Raw genomic sequence first — 18,891 nt, forward strand, 5'->3', positions numbered from 1 at the left:
TATACGGTCTCTGCACACAGCAAAATAATGTTTATCTTATCTGTTATTCCAAGGTTATGGAGCAGACGTCCCAGCTTCAGCACAGTCTTGCGTCCTTCCTTCCACGGGAGCTCAGCCCCACGAGAACTCAGAGAATATCTCCTCTGTAAGTTCAATGTTAAGGACAGGACATCCCCGCTTCAGCATGGTCTCGCGTCCTTCCTTCCTCTTCCGGGGATTAACAACCCAGGCAGTCCCAGCAGGCTCCGCGACCACCGTCTAGCGAGCCTATGGGACTGTGCCAGCTTCCACAGCTGGGGAGAACTCTTCTCTGTACCCCTTCTCTGGGAACAGCAGTCTCTCTCAGTGTGTTGTCACTTCCTGACTTTTAAAACTCCATGTGCAATCAGGAGTTCAGCCTGCTCAATTAGTTTGCAGCTGCTGCTGGCTTTTCTAGGGAGATTAACTGCCTGTACGCTGGGATTAAGTTCCATAGCTGCCCTATTCCAGCACCTAGAGGCAGTGATGTATCACATATCCCCCTCCCCAGCTTAACATTGTACTGTAAAGCAGTCCGTACACCATTCCCGTGCACCAGCCTCTTTGTCAGAGACGTTTGACATCCATCTCTTCTTTTTCCTTGACTTCCAGTTGAAGACTTTTTCCTTTGGGGCAATTACTAAACCTTCTGGGCCTGTAGACTGGTACTTCGCTACCTCTTTGTCTTGTGCTGGTTTGAGTTTAGGGTTGAAGCTCCGCTTTTGTTTTTTCCTTTCTTTCAAAGGTTCCTGAGCATCCTGCTTTTTAGCTCTCTCTTCCAGGACTCTATTCTCTCTTTCTGTGCCTTGTGGAAAGTAGACTGAAATACTGCAGTGGCATTGCACTCCCACTTACAGGCGTGCACAACTTGCTCAGGCACTTCAAACTTTGCATTTTCGTTTTACACTTGAGCGGTGTCCCCAGCTCTCACTCTACCCTCTACCCTTGTCTTCACGGGCATTAGTTAATGTGGGATACAGATGCTTGGGCTGGGCCAATACCTTTTCCTGTAGTGGAGATTAGTGCATTACTTTTCCGTGGAGCCTCATTCCTTTTGAACTCTACCGCCATCTTTTTCATTGACTGCGTCGGTGACCCAAGTGTCTGTTTTAGATTTGTAGCCTTTTTCTCCAATTTCATCTAAGAAACCTCCTGCCAGGCAGCAGTAGAATCCAACATAGCGTCCCGCTCAAACTTCAAAGCCTCGAGCTCCTCACCCAGGTTACGCATTTGTTTTTCTGCCATCTTGCGGCCATCACACTCAGCCTCCAGGTCCTTCATCAGGTCTTGAAGCTGTCCTTCTGTACTTCTTTTTCCACTCAGTGCAGTTGCCAGTTCAGCTTCTTTGGAGTTGAGTCGCGATTCCACATCTCTCAGCAGATTCAAAGCAAGGCTTAAATCTGTTTCCTTTTCTCTATTTCTGACATGCAGCTGCCGATACGCCTCCCGGACCTTGTCCAGCTCCCACTGCAGCCGGGTCCTCTCTTTGGCCGTGTGGTCCAGCAGCTTGCAGATATCGGCCATCTCTGTGTCATAGCGTAGTCGGGTTGGTCACCTGACGGACGGACACCTCCTCCCTCTCCCTTTTTGGTGAGCTGTATCTTGAGCTCAGCAATTTGATCCTGCAAGTCTCCACTCAGGGCCTTCACCTCTTCCCGGTGCTTGCTCTGGGTTTGCATCAGCGCCTTCTTCATATTTTGGAGCTCTGCAGATTGGGTCGCTAAGATCGCCACTTCTCCTCTTTTCCAGGCCTCTTTCTCCTTGGCGTACTGACTCATGGGGATGGAGCAGCCTCTCTGCTTCTCCATTTCTTGCTCCAGTTTCTGGACCTTTTCCCGCTCCCTCTCATACAGAGTCACCTGGCATCTAAGCTCTGTCTCTAGCGATGCACTGGTGACACGCAACGTGCCTTCAGCTCCTCATACTGCTCTGTGGGGGGACACTGGATACTCAGCCATTCCAGTAGCACTTGTACGTTGTTAGCAGCCTGGACACTTGCCTCCTGTAGAACTCGCTACTTCTCCTCGGCATCTGTCTGTTTCTCCTTGGCCTCTTGCAGACTAGCACACAGCTCTTGCAGCTGGCTCTGCAGTAGGTGTGCTTCCTACATGTCTAACCTTTCCTGGATCAATTGCTTCTTCACTTTTTCTGCTTGGTGAAGCTTCTAATGTCCTTCACTGACCTGGTCAGTCAAGTCTGAATTTTTCTGTTTCAGACTTGTATTTGTCAACCCTCCTGGCCATCCCATCATATAAAGCATTTGATCTTTGGGAGATAGTCTTTCTCGGTATGTCGATGCTTATTACAACCCCTTGTAGGTTCTCTACCTTTATTTAAACATGACTCCACTGACATACTCTCTGCGTTGCAAGAAGTAACTTGTCTAATCAATTTATTTAGGTTACAATGGATGTTATGTCCCTGTATACCATTATTTTCTCAATGTTTCCAAGATTTTTCTAGCACAGTCCACTTATCTTTTGGAGTCTATTAAATTCTTACTTACACATAATTAATTCATGTTTGATTCACAGTATTATTTACAATGACAAGGCACTTGTTCCCTCATGCTAATTTGTTTCTGGGAGTCTATTCATATTTTTGGTGATTCCCATAAATACTGTGATCACATTGTATTTTACAAAAGATACCTTTGAGCACAATAGACATCACATTAATTATTTGGATATTATATTGTTCATTGACATGAACTGTACACTACAAACTGATGTCTATCGGTAACCTAATTCAGTAAATACGTTCTTAAGAGCAAAAAAAAGCAGCCACCCACGTTCACTCATTAGAGGTATTCTTAAGGGCCAATTTTTGAGGATAAGAAAACTATGTTTTTCTAATGAGTCCTTTCTCAAACAATCACATGAATTTGCCTCTAGATTTATCTCTAGGGGTTACAAAAAAAGAGGATGTACAGGAAGCCTTTGATTGTGCTTATTATAAGGAAATAAGCCAGTGAGCAGAAGAAATTTGAAAACATTAAAAAAAATTGGAAGAACAGACAAGTTTAAATAAACTTTAGAGAGAGCTGAATCGCGTGGGGATTCTATAGGATGTTTATTACTAGGTTGAGCAAACAAGCAAATCAGATAAAATTGGTTATCTCTAAACATTGGAGTATCTTGTCTTTGGACAAAGAACTTGAACTTTTCATTCATACAGGTCCAGGGTAGTATTCAGAAAAGCTAAATCATTGGCTACTTACAGTTAGATCCGGAAATAATTGGACAGTGATACATGTTTTGTTATTTCAGCTGTGTACCAAAATAAATCCAATTACAGTTAAATAATGAATATGGGCTTAAAGTGCAGTCTATCAGCTTTATTTTGAGGGTATTCACATCCAAATTGGAGGAAGGGTTTAGGAATTACATCTCTTTAATATGTAGCCCCCTCTTTTTCAAGGGACCAAAAGTAATTGGACAATTGACTCAAAAGCTGTTTCATGGACAGGTGTGGGCTATTCCTTCATTATTTCATCATCAATTAAGCAGGTAAAAGGTCTGGAGTTGATTCCAGGTGTGGCATTCGCATTTGGAAGCTGTTGCTATGAACCCACAACATGCGGTCAAAGGAGTTCTCAATGCAAGTGAAACAGGGCATCCTTAAGCTGCAAAAAAAAAGAAAATCCATCAGAGAGATAGCAGGAACATTAGGCCTCGGACATGGTACAAAATACAGCGCTGACACTCATGCTCTCCTGCTCAAGCAGGAGCTTTTTCGTGTCCTGGAATGAGCGTCAGCGAGCGCGCTTGTGAGGCAGGTGGGAGGCGGGGCTAGCGCACCACGTCGCCGATGTCACAGAGTGCCATTGGCTTTTTCCGGTCACGTGACCGGCCCTCCACTTCCCTCAGTTCGAAAAATAACATTTTACTGTCGGCTGCAATTCCACACGCCTCCGCAAGCATGCGGAATCGTCATTTAAAGCCGCCCTCAGTAGGGATGATGGGGGTAAGTGTTCCGCCTCAGCGTGGCTCAGCGCGGGTCAGCGCTGTCTTTTTGACCATGGACCGGGCCTTAAGAGTGGCCAAATCAACAGTTTGGTACTTTCTGAGAAAAAAAGAACGCACTGGTGAGCTCTGCAACACAAAAAGGCCTGGACGTCCACGGAAGACAACAGTTGTGGATGATCGTAGGATCCTTTCCATGGTAAAGAAAAACCCCTTCACAACATCCAGCCAAGTGAAGAACACTCTCCAGGAGGTAGGCATATCATTATCCAAGTCTACCATAAAGAGAAGACTTCACGAGAGCAAATACAGAGGGTTCACCATAAGGTGCAAACCATTCATAAGCCTCAAGAATAGGAAGGCCAGATTAGACTTTGCCAAACAATATCTAAAAAAGCCAGCCCAGTTCTGGAACAGCATTCTTTGTACAGATGAAACTAAGATTAACCTGTACCAGAATGATGGGAAGAAAAAAGTATGGAGAAGGCTTGGAACGGCTCATGATCCGAAGCATACTACATCATCTGTAAAACACGGTGGAGGCCGTGTGATGGCATGGGCATGCATGGCTTACAATGGCACTGGGTCACTAGTGTTTATTGATGATGTGACAGAAGACAGAAGCAGCGGGATGAATTCTGAAGTTTATAGGGATATATTGTCTGCTCAGATTCTGCCAAATTCAGCGAAGTTGATTGTCCATCTGTTAAGTGAAGCGCCGTCCAATGACCCAAAACATACTGCAAAAGCAACCCAGGAGTTTTTTTGAGGCAAAGAAGTGGAATATTCTGCAATGGCCGAGTCAATAACCTGATCTCAACCCGATTGAGCATGCATTTCACTTGCTGAAGACAAACAACAACGGAAGACATCTGCAGTAAAGGCCTGGCAAAGCATCACAAAGGAGGAAACCCAGCATTTGGTGATGTCCATGTGTTCCAGACTACAAGCAGTCATTGCCTGCAATGGATTCTCAACCAAGTATTAAAAATGAACATTTTATTTATGATTATGTTAATTTGTCCAATTACATTTGAGCCCCTGAAATAAGGTGACTGTGCATTAAAATGGTTGCAATTCCTAAACGTTTCATACAATATTTTTGTTCAACCCCTTGAATTAAAGCTGAAAGTCTGTACTTCTATTGCATCTTGGTTGTTTCATTTCAAATTCATTGTGGTTGCGTCAAGGCCGCCAACAGAAATCATGGGGCCCAGGACAAATGAAAGGAGCAGGGCCCCCCCAAATAGCGCACCCCACCCCCCCGAACCCATAGCGCACCTACCACGAAAAAATATTTTTTAGCGTGCAACTTTTACTTAACTGTTTTCTTATTGTGATACAGAAAAAAACATTACAATGCAACCTGTTTATTTTTATATTTTCAACAAAAGATAGGTGACTGCCTGCCTGGGTGAGTGGCTTGAGTGACTGGGTGAGTGAGTGACTGGGTGAGTGGCTGGGTGACTGACAGTGACTGGATGGGTGACAGTGACTGGGTGGGTGACAATGTTGGTTGGTTGAATGACAAAGTTACCTTTACCGGTGGGTGCTGCTTCCTTGCTGCCAGACGCTTCCCCCCCTGCCCCCGATATCCCCGGCAGCTGCCAGGGGCGGGAGGGGTGCTCGGGAGGCGGGTGGCTGGGGGGGCGAGCGGGCTGGGGCAGGAGATGCGCATGGGCGCTTCCCCCTCCGTATCAAGTTGAGAGCGGGGGGGGGGGGGCTGGGTTGCACGCGGGGCTGGTGTTGGCGCCTCCCCCTCCGTCCCACGTGGGGAGCGGAGGGGATGGGTTGCTCGTGAGGCTTGCTTTGGCGCTTCTCCCTCCGTTCCACATGAGGAGCGGGGGGCTGGGTTGCTGGGGGGAACAGGTAGCGGGCCCACAGGTAGCGCAGCAGGCAGGACACCCTGCTTTACCTGCGCATGCGCGCTGGGACAACAGGAATCGCTGCCATTTTTTTCAACTTTTTAAAAAAAATTAATTAACTGGCGCCCGGCCGAGCAGGGGGCCCGGGCGGGCGGGCACCCCTGACTCACGGGGCCCGGGACGCCAGTGCCCTTTGTCCCCCCCTGTTGGCGGCCCTGGGTGGTGTACAGAGCCAAAATTATGAAAATTGTGTCAGTGTCCAATTATTTCCGGACCTAACACATATATATATATATATATATATATATACAGTGTTCGACAAACCTATACATTTGCTCGCCCCGGGCGAGTGGCTTTAACCCCCGGGCGAGTAAATAATGGCCCAAGTAGCACACGTTTGGTACTAGGTGGCGAGTAGATTTTTTTGTGTGGCGAGTAGATTTTTTGGGGATTTGTCAACCACTGTATATATATATATATATATATACAGTATATATATATATATATATATATATATATATATATATACATGTGTGTGTGTGTAAAACAAATATATAATCGCCGTGATTCTCCATGTTGTGAGTTTCAGATTGAAACAGAGCAGTTTTAACATCACTTTAACATCAGCAAACGGCTCACACCCTCTGGCTGCGCCAAAGGCTATCCGCCTTTGAGGCAACGCAGGTGTACACTGGGGTGGTTGAGATTGAATCTGTTGCAGCTGTGAACAAAAAGTTATTTGTGTCCTCTTGGCTCATTAGCATTCCAGTAGGTGGGGTTGACGTTCCACAAAGTACAAGCACATTAACCCTTAGCACCCTGGTCCTGTGCAGAGGGGAGCAGTTCTTGAGGAGCCTCATCAGGCTGTCCGCCTTTGGGGCAACGCAGACGTACACTGGGGTGTTCGAGATAGAATCTGTTGCAGCTGTGAACAAAAAAAGTATTTGATATGTGTTAAATATTTCAAACGCCTTAGATAAATATAACTCAAATGTGTGGCCAGTTAAACTTTTTAATTCCACATAACATAATCTTTTGGCGATTGAAAATATTATAAACTGCTTTACCTGTGTGTCCCTTTTACAATACTAACAGTATTAAGATACTCAGTTTGGTGTGTGATTATCTCTGTGTCTTGTGGCCCCTTACTGGTGCATCGCCTAGGATCACGTATAACCTTAATCCAGCTCTGAAATCAGTAACTGTGTGTCCAAAAATCAAGCAAACACTGCAGTAGAGATCACAGGACTCCAGAGTCAACAAGTCTGAAGCATGCCAGTCATATTACCATTTGGTAGTGACAGGGCTTTGAGTAGAACTTTTCTGAACTAAAATATTATTGAACAGGAGAAAAACATCTTCCTAATTTTACACAGCCATATCAGGGTATTAAATATAAAACAGGAAAGCATTAAAATAAAAACATGTACTTGAATGTGGAAAATTATTATTAAAATATTTGCAAAATTATCCCATTTCACGCAATATCAATATAACATAAAAATATTTGTGTTACATATGCGAGACATAGAGGTCCCAGTTGATAAAGAAGACGGGAAACAAAGTTACAGTATGTAGTGTCTCTGCATCTGTTATAGAAATAATGCGTTGTGAGATGAGCAGTGTACATGACAAATGTGATTACTGTGTTGTGTCTACTTTGTCGTTAGTTTTCAGTTCTGTAGCGTTGTGATATTTGCCCAAATATCAGGAAATCCCCTTGAAGACAAGTCAGGTTTGGGATTTACTGCAGAGTAATAGACAGCAGACCCACTAGAGTAAACGCTCAAATTAATGACGTCGGCAATCTTTCCTCATTCAGCTCCCTGCACACTACAAAACACGGGCTACTTGTACGGCAGGTGCCCTGATCAAAGATGGCCGCCGGTTCTTCCCTGCCAGGTCGATCACTCCTCACTCTGTACGGCGGCGGCATTTTCACGTGACACGCCTTGACCCCCGCTCCCTAGTCGGATTTACGTCAGCGGTCGTCTCACTTCCCAGGAACGCGGATACAAACTTTATTGTGGGCAGATTCTATCACCTGTGGGAATCGTAATCTGATGACGTATTGACATCCGGCGAATGGCGATGATGTAGGATGATGCAGAGGAAAGAAGCAAGTGCTCATGGTGGGGAAGCAGAGAGGAGAATCTGGCTGACAGGCTCACAAAAACTATATAGAGCTATACATATTATTATTGTCATAGAGATATATACATTGTATAAAGTATTATGAGCTTAAAATACAAATTACAATTATAAATAGAGAGGACATGGCAGAGTTGGAGATTGGACAATACTGTGGCGTTGAGCACTGTGGACAATTAGGTAATGTGATGCCAGCATTAGATTTGTCATTTGCTGTCATTATTCTTGTGAGCCAGTTGGGGTATCAGTATCAGTGGGTAAGGGCTGGTGCTAGTATGGATATCATTGCTTTGCTGCTAATAGAGAGGGGTGACATTTCAGTAGGGAGCTTCTCAAATGTTGCAAGTTTTGTAAAAAGTCCCAAACTTCACCAAGATCTGTCACACACTGATATCTTACTCGGATTGCATTTGGACCCAAAAATCTTATGTTTTTTGGTGGTTTTTCCTGGAAAATCAGTGTTTTCTCAACTTTTCTGTATTTTGCGCAATGTTCTCAGTGAAATTTGATAACTAAGTGAAAGTTAATGAAATAAGAGGAAGAACCTCGCTCAAACCAGATATATAATTCATATACAGTATCTATAGGATGAATATGCTGCGTGCTACCGGGGAAGAGATAAAGTGAATATAGCAGTACTCAGGGGTACTGAGAGAGAGAGAGAGAGAGAGAGAATCCCCTTGTTGGTGTACGGCAATGAGTGTGAAAAAGTATAATTCATGAAGAGAGGCATATTTAGGAACAAAAATACAATTAAAAACTAAATGCAAAGAATGAGGTATTCTTTGTAATGGCGCTGCCCTGTTAGGGATACAGAGCACTAGACCAAAGTGCCAAAAATGGAAAACAGAGGTATAGTCGCTGTATACTGTCATTGTTATCCACATAATGATTACAAAATATATATATATATTTTTTTTTTTTTTTAACACAGGTACAATCGTAATGTTGAGATACATAAGTGTATACAACAAAAATGCCCAAAGCTACTTCCATTGTGACAAAAATACACAGTGCAATACCTATATATCTCTTGTAAAAAGGGTCATTTAGTTTAACCCTTTGGCCAAAGCGTCTTAAGCCTGCTGCCACTTACAAGGCATGACCGAAAGCAGGTCTTAACACTCACCTGGGTTAAAATTCTTATTTACCTGTATAATTACAGGAAGAATGATCACATTGGATCTGTCATAACCTGGCAAAATGAAAATGACATGTTTTTTGTTGTATACATTTAGCCACGACCACTAGCACTCCTTTTGACACTTGTGTCATATATATATACAGTGTTCGACAAACCTATACATTTGCTCGCCCCGGGCGAGTGGATTTAACCCCCGGGCGAGTAAATATTGGCCCATTCAGCAAACGTTTGGTACTAGGTGGCGAGTAGATTGTTTTGTGTGGCGAGTAGATTTTTTGGTGATTTGTCAACCACTGATATATATATATATATATATATATATATATATATATATGGCGAGTAGATTTTTTGGTGATTTGTCAACCACTGATATATATATATATATATATATATATATATCTAGTAATGGTTGGGTTTCTCAGAGCTTGTTGGGAATATGTGTATTTTGAGATACATAAATCCTGTACATGAATAACCTGTCAACCAAAGTTACTAGTCTTCACCACCGCAGATTTCAGTGTTAGAAGGTATTAGTTCAGCTATGCTAGAGTTATCTAGTTAATGAAATGAGTGAACTACCATCAGTACTATGATTAATTCAACTCGTAATTGTATCTATTCCAACTGTGGTAATATGTATAGAGTCGTGTATGCTGATCGGTACCGACAGCTTCAGTGCAAACTTCTGGAGAGCGGCACTATGTCTCCGAGCAACGGCACTCAAGAATATAGCAGACGCTGTACCGCACTAATCCAGCCTTGAGATGTGGACCGTTTAACTGACCATAGTAAGTGCGCAACATATATTATCCACAGAACTTGTTTAATACTCTTTTAAAGTGTATGATGTACCTTAAACGTGGCATCCTTTAAAGCGGCAACCAACTAAACCGCAGTCACCACTAGCCTTGCATCCTGGCGGCGCGTGTACAGCACTTCACTGTGATCTGCGGTCTGTAACGATCGGACGCGGGGGGGTGGGGCGTGGCTTAGTATAATGGCTTTATTGCCAGTATTCACTTGTCTCTCGTCTACTTTGCCCAGACCCCACCAGCTGGCTGAGCCTGTAGCTGACCGACATGTTTCTAGGCAAGTGAGAAAATGTATTTTAAAATAATCCTGGCCACTTAACCAAACTCTCCAAATGAAGTTATGGGGTAAAGTAACATTATTATAAAATACTGTCATGCCATCTTAGCATCAACTTCTTGCTATCTCTCTCTAGCCCAGATTCATAAAGTGTGTATGTGTGTGTGTGTGTGTGTGTGTGTGTGTGTGTGTGTGTGTGTGTGTGTGTGTGTGTGTGTGTGTGTGATTGTGGGGGGGGGGGGGATTTTGGTGTGTCAGACAGACATACATTCATATTAAGGCATAGTTTAAATCTTACATTGCCTTTCCTTCAAGTTATTAAACTTCCTCACACAGCACCATGCAAAGTTGAGTAAGGAAAGTTTTCAGAACATGTCCACTTCCCAATGCAGGTAACTCCCTGTCGATCATCACTCTGTCCTGAAGGAATGAACTGCAAGAGGTGGGGGGGGGAGAATCCTGCTCAGCTCACAGCAGGATTCTCCCGCCCCTCCCCCACCTCTTGCAGTAATTTAAACCTAGGTTCTTTCTTTTTCCTCGCTCGCTCTCCACCTATGATATGGCAGGTTTCCTCACAAACAGAATCACCTCCAAAGAAAGACAATTGGAGGCTGAACAACTGTTCTCACTAAATCCAACAGATAACATACTGAGTGCAACAGATGACATTAAAACATACTTTCTAAATTTAGAAAAGAAATTTAAGAAAGAAACCAGACTGTTCTGGGAGACCACGAGCTTACGGAATTATATTACCAAAGTGTTTATACCACGTGGTCTAAGAATAAACACCTTTCCTGCTTTTGCAGTTGAGGATGAAACGTTTATCAAAAAATGGGAAAATATACTTTTCACATGTTCAACTGAATTGATGACACTGTTAATCCAGTATGAATCCACGAGGTTGGAGGAAGCAACAGTGGAACTAGATTTAGAACTTGCACAGACAGACAAGTGGTCTGAGGAACCTGACTACGTGGAATTAGAACTAAAATTAAAGAAAAATATTCAAAAAAGAAATTAAGGAACGTAAACATAAGAAATTTCTGAGAGACGCCAATGACTTTAAGACTGGTAACATTTACAAACCACACAAGAACCAACACAAAGAATATCACGAATCGTCCACTGAATGGGAAAACTCTGACATTGAGGAGAGTAATACAGCTAAACCCCGTTATAACGCGCCTCGTTATACCGCGATTCGGTTATAACGCGGTTTTCCCGTGGCTCCCGTTTTTTTTTCAAAAAAAAAAAAAAAAAAAAAAATTTTTTTAAAAAAAATTTTTTTACATTTTTTTTTTGCACACTGCACACACTCACTGCACACACACTGCTCATTGCTCACACTGCCACACTGCACACACACTGCACACTGCACACACACTGCTCATTGCTCACACTGACACACTGCACACACTCACTGCACACACACTGCTCATTGCTCACTGCCACACTGCACACACACTGCACACTGCACACACTCACTGCACACACACTGCTCATTGCTCACACTGCCACACTGCACACACACTGCACACTGCACACACACTGCTCATTGCTCACACTGACACACTGCACACACACACTGCTCATTGCTCACTGCCACACTGCACACACACTGCACACTGCACACACACTGCTCATTGCTCACACTGACACACTGCACACACACTGACCACACTCACGCACACTCACGCACACTTACGCACACTCACGCACACTTACGCACACTTACAGACACTCACACACACTCACACACACACACACACTTACACACACTTAGACACTCACACACACTCACACACACTTACACACACTTACACACACTTAGACACTCACAGACACACACTCACACACACTCACACACACTTACACACTCACAGACACTCACACACACTCACACACACTTAGACACTCACAGACACTCACAGACACTCACAGACACTCACAGACACTCACAGACACTCACACACACTCACACACACTTACACACTCACAGACACTCACACACACTCACACACACTTACACACACACTCAGACACTTACCCACACTCACACACCCATATACACACACACACTTTCTCTCCCATATATACATACACACACACTCTCTCACTCTACACAGACGGGCCGCGACCAGCACCACCACCCGCTCCCCCCCCTCCTCCCGCGCAGGCAGCGGGAGCACCGGGGACAGCGGTGGGGAGAAGAAACCCCCCGCTACAACCTCCATGCAGGCAGCATGGTTCTGAGGTAAGCGGCGACCTGAGGGGACATCCCCACTCCCATCTCCTGCCCCGCGGCCTGTCCCGAGGTGACAGGGGGAAGCGGGGACAGGAGAGACATCCCCGCTCCCATCTCCTGCCCCGCGGCCTGTCCCGAGGTGACAGGGGGAAGCGGGGACAGGAGGGACATCCCCGCTCCCATCTCCTGCCCCGCGGCCTGTCCCGAGGTGACAGGGGGAAGCGGGGACAGGAGAGACATCCCCGCTCCCATCTCCTGCCCCGCGGCCTGTCCCGAGGTGACAGGGGGAAGCGGGGACAGGAGGGACATCCCCGCTCCCATCTCCTGCCCCGCGGCCTGTCCCGAGGTGACAGGGGGAAGCGGGGACAGGAGAGACATCCCCGCTCCCATCTCCTGCCCCGCGGCCTGTCCCGAGGTGACAGGGGGAAGCGGGGACAGGAGAGACATCCCCGCTCCCATCTCCTGCCCCGCGGCCTGTCCCGAGGTGACAGGGGGAAGCGGGGACAGGAGGGACATCCCCGCTCCCATCTCCTGCCCCGCGGCCTGTCCCGAGGTGACAGGGGGAAGCGGGGACAGGAGAGACATCCCCGCTCCCATCTCCTGCCCCGCGGCCTGTCCCGAGGTGACAGGGGGAAGCGGGGACAGGAGGGACATCCCCGCTCCCATCTCCTGCCCCGCGGCCTGTCCCGAGGTGACAGGGGGAAGCGGGGACAGGAGAGACATCCCCGCTCCCATCTCCTGCCCCGCGGCCTGTCCCGAGGTGACAGGGGGAAGCGGGGACAGGAGAGACATCCCCGCTCCCATCTCCTGCCCCGCGGCCTGTCCCGCGGTGACAGGGGGAAGCGGGGAGCGGAGGGACATGCCCGCTCCCATCTCCTGTCCCGCGGGATGAATATGCGCTAAAGCGCGGCGGCCATTTTTTTTTCTCGCGACCCCGTTAGTAACGCGGTGGTCTCGGGGTGGACCCCGAGACCCGCGTTATAACGGGGTTTAGCTGTACTAACCCAGATTTATTTATTTATAAAATATTTTACCAGGAAGTAATACATTGAGAGTTACCTCTCGTTTTCAAGTATGTCCTGGGCACAGAGTAAAACAAATAATACATGGTTACAAATACAGTTACATAAATGAACAAGGTATACATTTATATACAAGACATTGCATGTACAGTTAAAGAAAATATATATTATGAGCGTATGAAACAGTTACATACCAGATTAAAGTGTGAGACAGCCTTAGATTTGAAAGAACTTAAGCTGGTGGTGGATATGAGAGTCTCTGGTAGGTTGTTCCAGTTTTGGGGTGCACGGAAGGAGAAGGAGGAACGTCCGGATACTTTGTTGAGTCTTGGGACCATGAATAGTCTTTTGGAGTCTGATCTCAGGTGATAGGTACTGCATGTGGTAGGGGTGAGGAGCTTGTTCAGGTAGCTGGGTAGCTTGCCCAGAAAGTATTTGAGGGTGAGACAGGAAAGGTGAACTTTGCGCCTAGACTCTAGTGATGACCAATCTAGTTCTTTGAGCATTTCGCAGTGATGTGTGTTGTAGTTGCATTGGAGAACAAAACGACAAATTGAATTGTAGAGGGTGTCAAGTTTGCTAAGGTGGGTTTGAGGAGCCGAGCCATATACTATGTCTCCATAGTCAATAATTGGCATTAGCATCTGCTGTGCAATACGCTTTCTGACCAGGAGACTTAGGGAGGATTTGTTCCTGTAAAGTACCCCTAGTTTGGCATAGGTCTTGGTTGTCAGGGTATCAATGTGCATCCCAAATGTTAAGTGGGAGTCAAACCATAAGCCCAGGTATTTAAAACTAGTGACAGGTGTTAGGGTGGTTTTAGCGTTGGTTCTAATCAGGAGCTCAGTCACTGGAAGCTTTACAAATTTAGTCTTGGTCCCAAATACCATTGTTACAGTCTTGTCAGTGTTTAAAAACAGTTTGTTTTGGGAAATCCAGTTTTCGAGTCTCAAAAAGTCAGACTGAAATATGTGTTGAAGGTCAGAGAGGCTATGGCTGTGTGCATACAGGATTGTGTCATCTGCATACATGTGTATTGAGGCTTCCTTACAAGCTGTGGGAAGATCATTAATGAACACTGAGAAGAGTAGGGGCCCCAGAACAGAGCCTTGCGGGACACCACAAGTGATATCCAGGGGGTTGGAGTTAGAGCCTGAGATGGACACATGTTGGGATCTTCCTGATAGGTAGGACTGAAACCAGTTTAAAGCATGTTTCCCTATTCCAGAGCTCTGGAGTTTGTTAAGCAGGATAGCATGATCAACTGTGTCAAAAGCCTTTGCAAAATCTAGGAATACTGCACCAGTGAGTTGTCCCCGTTCCATTCCACACTGGATTTCATTGCAAACTTTTAGCAGGGTAGTTACGGTGGAGTGTTTGGGACGAAACCCAGACTGGAATTGGCTAGGGAAATTTGTCTTGGTGTAGAAATCGCTTAATTGGGAGTGGACACATTTTTCCATAACTTTGGATAGAATTGGGAGAAGTGAGATTGGCCTGTAGTTTGAGACAGTGTTTTTGTCCCCACTTTTGAAGATTGGGACAACTCTGGCAGTTTTCCAGGTCTTAGGGATATGGCCTGCAGACAGGATAGAGTTGACTATGGAAGCAATTGGTTTGGCAATGGCTGGGGCACCAAGTTGTAGGAACCTAGATTGTAGTAAGTCGGGTCCACATTGGCTGCTTAGTTTTAGTTTGAGGAGCGCTTGTGTAATCTCCTCTTCAGATACTGGGCTAAATTGAAAATTGTGGGCAGTGTTGGGAGGGGGTGGGACTATAGGGGTACTCCCAGGATGAGATTCAGGTTTGGGGTTTGTGCTGCGTTTCGCTAATAAGTTAGTGGCACACCCCACAAAGTATTCATTGAATGCATTTGCAATGTCAGTGGGGTTTGTCAGAGTAATATCCCCCTTAGTGATATTACTTGGTTGTTGATGGTTAGGAGGCTGGAATATATTGTTGATAACCTTCCAGAAATTAGCTGGGTTTGATGTATTCTGGAGGAGATTGTCAGAGTAATATTGTGCTTTTGCATGCCTTGTTTGCCTTGTGCACACGTTCCGCAAGCATCTGTAGTGATTGAGATCCTTGGTAGTGCCAGTTACTTTGTAGCTTTTCCACAAGGCATCCCTGAACTGGTAGAGTGCTATAAGGTCAGGTGTAACCCATGGAAGGTGGGCCCCCCGTACCCTTATTTTGCGTAGTGGAGCATGGGTATCGCAGAGTTTTAAGAACTCGGATTGGAAATAGTCGAGCGCAGAGTCAGGGTCGGGGATTAAATCGATTCTGTGCCATGGGCAGTTGGTAAGGTCATCCAGAAACTGTTGTGGGTTAAAGTTTTTAAATGTTCTAGTGAGGAGAACTTTGGGGCTTGAATGGGGCGGTTTAATTTTCCTTACACAGTACACTATTGCATGGTCACTGAAAATGTCAGGAAGGATGCCAGAGGATTGGATTCTGCTGGGGTTTGAGGAGAGAATCCAGTCTAGCAAGGAATGGTTATGCGACTTCAGGTTTATTCGTGTCGGTTGGGAAATGAGTTGCGATAGGTTAAGTGACTTGAGTTGTATCTGGATTTTGTGGTTTTTAGGGTCAAGCCAATTGAAGTTGAAATCCCCAAGAACTAGCAGCTCACTCTTCTCATTCAGAGAGGAAATGGAGGCAAGAAATTGGGTGATATCAGTCAAGGATTGTAGAGGGGCTTTAGGGGGGCGGTAGATGCCAGCAAGCAAGATGGGCTTAGAAAAGGGGAGGCAGATTTTGCCAACTAGAGTTTCAAAATAGGGTGGACTTGGTGGGCAATGTAGCAGTGTAAATTGTAAGGTGTCTGCAATATAAAATAACACCCCTCCTCCTCTCTTTGACCTATCTCTCCTAAAAATGGAGTATCCCTGAATGGCGATATGTGCATCAGGGGTTTTAGAGGATAGCCATGTTTCTGTAAGAACGATGGCTTTGGGTTTATGCATAAGGCACCATGCCCTTAGTTCGTCTAGTTTGGGCAGCAGGCTCCGGATGTTTATATGGGCGACAGATAGCCCTTTTTGGAATTTAAAGGTGGAATTCTCAGGGGCATGGGGCAGAGCTGAAATGGGAGGACCTGGGTTAGTTTCAATATCACCTGCTAGAGAGAGTAATAGTATGAGAAGAAATTTGGGTAGTTGTTTACAAGTTGTAAATTTGTGGTGTTTTCCATTAGAGTGAGCAGTGGTTGGTGTGCTGGTTTTTAGAGTTCTCCACCAACATTCCATAGATAATGAAAGGCTTTTGAGTAGTCCAGGGTGTATGGTGATGTTGGGTGCGGGCCAGGATGGAGGAGTTTGTAGTGGATAGAGGGAGTAACATCTCCATGAGGCCAGGAGAAAGAAAAAAGTTAGAAGACATAGCAGGTTCATGATGCCAGAGGTAGGCAGTGTTGCATGGAGCTGTTATGAGCAGAGTGAGTGTGTGCAGACTAACAGCAGGTGTGAACCTGTACCTTGTCATGTGTTTTGCTGCATTGCAATGCTAGGGTCAAGTCAGGGTTTCAGTGTTTCGTGCAGTCAGTTTTGGGAGAGGCTGCAGTGAAAGAAGTTGTAAAGGGGTGGGGGGTTAAACTATGCAGGCTAACAAGCATGGGATCATAGTGTGATCTGAATAGCTTACCATTTGTTGTCTTGAGTTAAAGAGTTTGCAGAAAAAAGCAGTCCCCAGTCACCTCTAGTCAAACTGTAGTCTAACTGTATCACTTAAAAACCTCACTTTAAATGCCTCACTGCCTAATGCAACCAATCCCAACCCCCAGGTTTCTTTTTTAGAATCACAATGGGGGAGGGGTGGATGAGGTGGGGGTCCAAGAGTAAGGGGCGAAAAACCAGACGAGGCAAGGGAAAAACTAAGGAACAGAGAAATATGGGGATACAGGGGCAGAGGGAGGAACTGGCGGAGACGTAACCGCCAACCCCAATAAGTAATCAGAGTGAATTACAAGTAATCAACCTTACCAACATTACCCTTACACCTACACAAGAAGAGGTCCTTAAAAAAGGCCTATCATTCACTCCATCCTGCAACTTTGATGTATTCACCTGGGTCAAAGATATGAATCTCTTTGGCCGGAAATTAGCTCTGAAAAAGTTCCATAAAAGAAGGGAAACATTAACCTTACCTCAGGAATTTCTAGAGCTAACTGACGATCAGGATCGTGAATACCTAGAAACCCTAGTGTCCTTAGAAGAGGAATCCAGTAAAATACCTGGCCTCGGCCCTTTCACGACCCTTAAACCCAAAAGCAAATTTTCACCATCAATAAGCTCAGATACCAACATTAATATGTTTCTCAAGTTAGTTACTAAGGACTTACAAATAATGTCCAAAAAAGGGGGACAAGTGAACCTGACAAAAAATTAAAAAAGTGCCTTAAAAGAATTAACAGAATTAAAAGGGATTATAATCAAGCCCGCTGATAACGGGGGGAACATCGTTATCTTGGAAGAAAAGTATGTCTTAGAAAATGTGAGGATTCTGAGTGAGAAAAACTGCTACAAAGTATTACCACATGATCCTACACTCACATACTCTAAGGACCTTTGGAAGATCTTGGGCTGCGTCCATAGATGGACAAGCAGCGCTGAGGCGTGCAGACGCTCAGCGCTGAGCCCCTGCATCCTCAATGAGGATGCCTTGAGAGGGGGCTCACGCGAGCGTCCGCAGGCGTGCTCAGGCTTTGGAGTTTTCAGCCGAGCGCCAAGCTGTTTTTCAGCGCGCTGTCGGCTGAAAACATCCAATCAGCCTTAAGCAGCGTCAACGTTACGGCGCCGTGACATTGACGTCAGTGCGCGACGTCACTGCCCCGCCTCCAACCACCTCCCCCCCGGCTCCCTTCGCGCACGCTGGCTCGCCTTCAAGTCCGTGCAATCGCGCTGACTGAAGCAGGCGAGCCTCAGCGTTAGCGCGCCTCCGCTCTCCCCACCCCTCTATGGCCCGGGCCTTACAGAAAGGCCTAGATAACAAAGTGATTTCACCACAGGAATTCAAATACATGTTGGTTGAGAAGCCCAAAATAGCCACATTTTATAGTATTCCAAAGCTACATAAGAACGCCAAGAACCCCCCTGGAAGACCAATCGTCTCTGGAATTGAGTCTCTCAATGAACATGCCAGTACCTATCTGGATCAAGTTCTAAGACCATATGTGACCAGTCTCCCTTCCCACACAGTAGACACAACGGATATCTTAAGGAAAATAGATGGCATACAGATATCCAAAAATACATTTCTAGCATCACTAGATGTGGAATCTCTGTATACCAGCATACAACATCCGGTGGGGATTGGAGCTGTGTCCCATTTCTTGAGAGCTTGAAGCTCCGAGTGTTTAAAACATAATGAATTTATACTTGAGCTTCTC

General features: G+C 45.6%; 1 protein-coding gene across 4 annotated transcripts in view; it reads left to right on the forward strand.

Moving 5' to 3' along the window:
• Positions 1 to 7,770: 7,770 nt before the first annotated feature.
• ZFAND1 (zinc finger AN1-type containing 1) overlaps positions 7,771 to 18,891 on the forward strand; it is a 30,051-nt gene continuing 18,930 nt past the window's right edge. Inside the window, exons 1-3 of one of the 4 annotated variants that reach the window (XM_075583024.1) lie at positions 7,772 to 8,179; positions 9,786 to 9,931; positions 10,188 to 10,232. In XM_075583024.1, coding sequence (XP_075439139.1) covers positions 10,223 to 10,232 — 10 coding nt within the window. In that variant the 5' untranslated portion in view covers positions 7,772 to 8,179; positions 9,786 to 9,931; positions 10,188 to 10,222. Of the gene's footprint in view, positions 8,180 to 9,785; positions 9,932 to 10,187; positions 10,233 to 18,891 lie in introns of all 4 variants that reach the window. The other 3 variants (XM_075583026.1, XM_075583022.1, XM_075583023.1) reach the window with 3 other exon arrangements.

The sequence above is a fragment of the Ascaphus truei genome, chromosome 2 (assembly GCF_040206685.1).
Source record: "Ascaphus truei isolate aAscTru1 chromosome 2, aAscTru1.hap1, whole genome shotgun sequence".
NCBI lineage: Eukaryota > Metazoa > Chordata > Amphibia > Anura > Ascaphidae > Ascaphus > Ascaphus truei.